Genomic DNA, 6,915 nt, shown 5'->3' on the forward strand with positions numbered 1-6,915 from the left:
TGTAAACATGTTAGCTACACAAAGTGAATGCCTTCATTTTAAAAAAAAAAAAAAAAAAAAATTCTATTTTCCTACATATGTCATGTGATGTACTATAAGAACATTACAATAATTAACATTTTTGCTCTATATGAACTCAATTTAAAAAATATTACTCAACGATTAAAATTCTACTAAAAATAGTTTTTGGTATTTTTTTTTTTTTTATAAATTGTTATCTATTTATATTAGTATAAAATTCTACTACAATTTTTCGTTTTTATAGTTTTAATAATAAAAGTTGGGTTATACATAACGTGCTTGCACCATACCATTGCAAATAATCATCAACATGATATAAAGAATTTTTTACCAAGCCCAAACCTATTAAGCACTTAATTACAGAGTTGTACCAAGTCCAAACCCTACAGAAAGTAGAATATATCCTAGAAGTTACATGCTATATATGATAATGGCTTACATATTGCTGTAAAAATACTTCATCACTCTTACAATCTTCATTTCAAAAAAATACCATGCATATCATGTCCTTGTTACTACGCAGGCATTGAGACTGGTTCCTGGTCCAACTAAATATAAGTATTTGTCTTACTACACCTACCTATGACAACTATAATTTAGCAGACATTATAGATTGAAATTTTCTCTTGAAAAAGAAAAAAAAAACTATAATTAAAATCTTTTACGATATAATTAAGAACAAAATCTATACAAGCATACTAATCATGGGTGTTTCCATATGCTTCACCAATATTTTGACAAAGTCTCTTGCTATTTAGAAGCAACATCTAGACAAATTTCATCTTCTTCCACTGGGACGAAGCTCACCTTCTTCTGCAAATTTTGATTTTATCCAAGAAAATAATGTTAGCACAGTTGAAATTAATGTCCAAATTTTCATGTTATTGAAGGAAATTAAAGAATCATATCTTGAAATTTAAGCTTGCTTTAATAATTGGAAAACATAGAATTCAAAGCAATTAATTAATGTTTCTTCATGTTGAAAAACCTTAATTCTTCCGTGTCACGGGCTTGACCCACGTCTCCCTCCTCTCTCCTCCCCAATAAAATTATAATTTAATTGGAAAAGACTTTAGAGTTTTAGAACACTAATAACTTGTGTAGGTTATATACAAGTACACATCATTATTTAATAAATTTAGTATCAATAATTTATTGCAGAGAATTTTATCCAACAGCTAGCTAAGATTTCAATGCTTTCACAATATTATTGCAGAGAATTGAACATAGGAAGTTCAATTTGGATCACTTCTTCTTTTGACTAGTTCCAATTTCTTTTAGTCACAATTATCTGGATATTTTAAAAAAAAAAAAAAAAATTAATGCTTGTCTACAATCTCGAATAATACTGCCAAATGCCAATCTAACTTCGTGGTCCACATAGATTTACTTTTTTTTTTGGAGAAACGGACCACATAGATTTACAACTTAATACAGAGAATAGTACAAAATGAGTTCCTTTTTTTTAATTATTTTTCTTTTTATTTTATGATTTGATAGGTGAGGAAAAAGGGATTTAAACTCTCCGTCGGTAACACCTAAAAAGGCCAATTGAACTATAAAACTCTTGATTGAGGTCAATTTCAAAGTAAATCTTCTAAGATGATGATGTAATTCCAAGATTAATCTCCAAAAGAAAAACTATATTTTTAATAAAATTGTTTAGCCTATGGCGTATGTAGTAATATTTCATGTGCGTTTGACATCAACTTATTTAGCTTTTTGCTAAAAATATGTTAAAATATACTTGTACTTCAAAAATTTGAAGGGAAAAAAAAAAGTTTTAAAAATTTATACACAAAAACTAAAAACTAAAAGTTTGTCGAATAAATTGTAGGCAAACAGATACTTCAAGTTACAAAATTTGAAACTATCAAGCATAGATAAACATCAAGCATAAAGGGTTTTTTCTAGAAGAATTAACTGACCTAAGCATGGTCAAACAAATGTGTTAGTTTGCCCAAGTTATCTCATCAATATTACTTTAATGTAAGAAACAGTAACTTGTATTATATATTATTTTATTGTCAAACATATTTGTCTACTAGTAAGAGTAATTCAAACTCAAATTCTCTTAATTTGGCAGAAGAATCAGACAATGTTTCTAAGCTACAAAACTCTTTCTAGCATAGGATTAAAGCAGTTTGATAGCATAGGATTAAAGCAGTTTGATTGAGTAAAGAATTTATTTATTTTGGTAACCAAAGCAGACCTTTGTAATTTCATGCCTAATAATCGGCATCTGCCTAAAAAGTCAAATATGGTCGACTGGGTTCACTTCTTCGAATTCGAGGAAAATGAGGAAGTATGTCGAGTTCTTATTGTACATCGTTGTCTTCTTGTTTAAGGGGGGTTTTGGCTGAGTATGTCCAATTCTTTGTCATTTGTTACGTAGTGCTTATCATTCTAGCGAACTCTCCTGAAGAACTATCAAAGCTTTCACACCAAAGTTAACAAAGATACGCCAATATTTCACTGTTTGTAACCAAGATGGACAAAATCAGGGTTTATTTTAATCCTCAACTACGTGTCTGGTAAGGTTTGGATCTTGTTTCACACAAAAACAGAACAAGTATTTTCCACCACTAATTTCCTTTCTCATTTATTTCTTATAATTACTGTTTGACATTGAAATTTCAACGGTTTTCTTGAATACTTTGGCTCTCTTCCTTTTCGCTATAATGGCGGAATTACTAATTCTTAATTCATGATACATCTTTTTGGAAGAATTGGTCCCATCCCACGTTTAAATGTTGCCTAAACACTAGGCAATTAGCCACTTCCACAATTAAATTATGCATTTCTATAACTTTTTTTTATCGAATTAATCTACTATCCAAATGCCTTATTATCCACATATTAGCCTACCCACATTAAATTATCAACCCAAAAAAAAAAAAAAAAAATAGTGTTAGCCATCAACATCTCTAAGCAAATGGGTGTATGGGTCCCTAAAAGGCCGACAATATCTCATAAATTAAGGGCCCTTAGATCTATTTTTTTTGCCTGAGCTACTATTGCCATTACTACTTGTTCAATTGATTAAAGACGGCGCAATGAATGTGGAATTCCTAGAAAGAAATGTTCAAAGAATCAAGATTATGTAATTCACAACATTGATTATTGAATGATATACTACTTTGTTCTAAAAAAAAGAAAAAAATATGAGTTACATGTAACAAGTTATGATCCGTAAAACATAAAATGAAACGCAAAAAATAAAACAGAGAAGATGTATTTGTAAGGAAGCGTACCTTATGTGCTTTGTTCTTCTCCCCAATGCTACCAAGAGCTGGTTTCCATGGTACTTCCTGGTGCACCAACGCGCCCTCTCTTGCCTCCAGTGAGTCCTTGTTAACCTCTATAGGTCCAGCATGGTTCATATAAAGACCTACAATCTTCTCTGCCACCTCTACCTTATCTCTGCTTTCGGCCACCAATTTAGCCACTTGGGAACTTGGCAACCTCATTTTCACCCTCAAAGGGCTTGTACCCGGTCCCGGCTCCTCGGGTACAAGACTCGACGATGGTCTAATAAGCGAAAGGTCAGAAACCGTTCTTCGAGATAGCATCAAGCACTCTAGCCTATCCTTGGCACTCAGGTGTATGCCAGTGGATTGTGAGCGTTTAGACAACTTTTTCTCCTCAGGAAACTTTGGCAGTTCTATTAAGAAGTAAACTCTCTTGGGCTTAAGCTCTTGCTGTGGTTCCAATGGCTTGGCTCGGATGCCATAATGCTTAACAGCCTCAGATTCCAACAGAACATGACCAGGGTAGTCCTTGACAACATCCCAAACTTGTATGGGAGTCTTTATCTTCATGGTTTCGCCATTGATCTTCATCACCTTTGCTTTTTTTCTCCCTCCTCCTATGGTGTTCCCCATCTTCCTCTCTCAAAAGGGTTTTGTATTTGCTAAACTCTCACAAGTTGCTGATTAAGCCTCTTGTATAATCTCTCTTCTACTAATTACCTCTTAAATATATCACCACTCTTGCACAAGTTATATATACTCGGTCTCTCAAGTAGGTTTGAGGTTGTCTAAGTAGTTGAAAAGGTTGAAAAAATCAGCGGTGAACCGAATGGTGTGAATTCTAGAAATTCTCTTCACTGAAAATTCCTAATAGGAACATAAATAGTAGTGGGAAAACACAAGCATTTGGCATCATGATAAGACTATCTTTTCTGGTAAAAGATTGTACATTTTTGGCATGCCCCTTGTCACTTTGTTTTTATAAGCCCACCACTAAGAAAAGTGGTGGCCTATGTTTAAAAACATATCAATAAAAAAGATTCCTTTCATACCTTTCTATTGGTAAAAGTAAGTTTCTTTTGAAGATTTGAGAGTTTGGTGGTGTGTATTAGTTGTAGACAACTTTTGAAATGGATAAGTGGTATTGAAGAGCAGAAGATCAGGGGGCTCAGCTTTCATCACATTATTGTCGCACGCAACCTTGCTTTCATATGCATGCGTTGCATCGATGTTACATCACTTAATATTTTTTAATTGAATGTAAATTTTAACTTTGGATTATATTATCTTCGTGCATTCTTCATACTAGCAAAATTTTAAGATAATTAAATATCAATAATCATATTATCAATCAATTATTTAATGGAATTTTCTAATTATATATAATTAGAGAATTCCATTAACCATTCGCCAAGATGTATATTCATATATCAAAACAAATAATCACTCAGCAAAATATAAAAATAAAAATAAAACTAGACAACTATCCCAATCTCAAACTTGCTTAGGAGATAATGATTGGACACAACAATATTTAAACAATCCAACCCCCACATACTATTAGCGGCGGCTTTACATGCAAATCAGGGTTGTCACATGACACCCTGACTTGAAAAAAAATGTATGCATACACTTGCTAAAAAATTATTATATGCTAAACTAACCTATTGCTCTAATAAAATTTTGAACACCCTAATTTGAGCATTACAAAATTTAGGTTCAACAAAAATAAGAGTAGTGTTATTACATTCACAACATTTTCACAATAATTTTACAACAAATCTAATGTAGTAAGCTGTTACTGATTCTAATTTGGGCCAAATACTAATATTATTTTTTTACTCACCAATAATAGCTTTTTGCATAAGATTTATCGTAAAAATGTTGTGGATGTAACATTACTTCAAAATTAATTTTGCATCCAAACATAATTCTTAATCCCTGTTTTTTTTTTTTTTTAAGCTTAAAGAACAACATTAAATATTAGCTCAAATAACAACAAACATAAACCAAACAAAAACAAGACAAGACCAAACAACAACAAGTGAAAAAATTATTCAACAAAAAGTCTATTTTAAAACAAAAATATAAAATTTGTAACTCGTTCAACCTATTCAATAAAATAATTTTTAATTTTATTTTTCTTTAAAAAATGGTACCAATAAAAATATTGTGATAATTTAAATTTTTTAGTGACCACCTTAAAAAAAAATTCCTAAAGCCGTCACTGCATACTATAATATATGTTCAATTTTCATCAGGGGAGTCAAGAATTTTCTCTCCAAGTTTTCACCTCCTAACTTTTGTGGCTTTTCGCTTTATTGAAGGCCTTCCCAAGATATATCCTGGGCGATTTTTGTGTTATTGGAGAACTGGTAAAGTCGACTTTTCAATATACACCAATTCTATGCCATTTATATACGATTGAATAAGTTCTCTACCTTCATCATTTTCATCAACCTGGAGTTACATGAGGAGTATTTTATGTAACTTAAAATAAACTGTCTTTTTGCTTTTACTAACAATTTTATTATTATTCAATTTTAGTTATATTATTGAATTATTTTCTTTATTTATATATGATTATTTATTAAGCTGTGCAACCCATGATTATATTACTAATATATATATATATATATATATATATATAGAAGTTAGAAATGTCAACCCTAATAGTAGTATAAAATTTATGAAACTTAAAAATAAAGGAAAATTATTTAGGCGATGTCAACCTCCGATTAATATTTGATATTAAAGCATTATTATTGATAATAATAATAATAAAAAACCCATAAACTTTAAACAAATTATATTCAAAACGAAGACTTCAATTTAGTATTAGTTGCTTAACGAGTCATAATATTATCCTTTTTGGTTGTACTTAAAATATAAATTTCTCAAGGATTAATCCTAATAATATATTTCGCAAGGATTCATCCTATTATTAACAAATAACCATATCTACTGTTAATAAAGATTAAAGAGAACCTTTCAAAATTTTCCAGTCTGCATTTTTCATACAAAACTTCCAAGAAAGGTACTTCTTTTACTATTCCCACCCCCCCCCCCCAAAAAAAAAAAAAAAAACATAAATTTCTAGAAAATATTATATATTTTAATTGAATAGTAAAATGGCATCATATGACATCAACATAACCTTTGGTTTTTCATTATCCTACATACCCCCCCCCCCCCCCCACTCTCCCAAAAAAAAGAGTCTAGTAGAAATACATTCAATTTCACATCCAACTAATGTGTTAAGTTATTATTGGTGCATAATAAACTGAGTCTTAATAGTGGATCCATGTGAAATTGAGTGTGTTTGCAAGATTTCCCAACCCCCCCCCCCCCTTCTGTATTTTTTTTTTTTTATGTATGTGCAAATCTACATTTTACCTCAGTACACCCTATACTAGTTATGCATTCATGAAAAGAAAGACCATATACTCACTCTTCAACTCTATTCTGAAAATTAAAAATTAAAAAACAAAAGCTCTATTGTACATTGTTTCCTAATAATGTCCAATCCATAAAAAATATGAACATAAATTATATATATATATATATCTATATATATATATATATATATATATATATATATTCCTTATCAAGGAAGTAAGTATGGTTTTTTTGGATATAAATT

The 6,915-nt window shown here is 30.5% G+C and overlaps 1 protein-coding gene across 1 annotated transcript; it reads right to left on the reverse strand.

Annotated features, from left to right (window-relative positions):
* Positions 1–404: 404 nt before the first annotated feature.
* LOC126705835 (uncharacterized protein At1g66480-like) lies at positions 405–4,346 on the reverse strand. Its single transcript, XM_050405052.1, has 2 exons — positions 3,276–4,346; positions 405–834 (listed from the first exon to the last, which is right to left on the reverse strand). The coding sequence occupies exons 1-2, from the start codon at positions 3,903–3,905 to the stop codon at positions 772–774; spliced, it is 693 nt and encodes a 230-aa protein (XP_050261009.1). The 5' UTR covers positions 3,906–4,346; the 3' UTR covers positions 405–771.
* Positions 4,347–6,915: the final 2,569 nt, after the last annotated feature.

This window comes from Quercus robur, chromosome 11, assembly GCF_932294415.1.
Source record: "Quercus robur chromosome 11, dhQueRobu3.1, whole genome shotgun sequence".
NCBI lineage: Eukaryota > Viridiplantae > Streptophyta > Magnoliopsida > Fagales > Fagaceae > Quercus > Quercus robur.

Coding starts and splice junctions, on each gene's coding strand:
- LOC126705835 (XM_050405052.1), bottom strand. CDS start 3,905: ATGGGGAACACCATAGGAGGAGGGAGAAAAAAAGCAAAGGTGATGAAG. Junction 835..3,275: donor AGAAGAACAAAGCACATAAG/GTACGCTTCCTT, acceptor CAAAATTTGCAG/AAGAAGGTGAGCTTCGTCCC.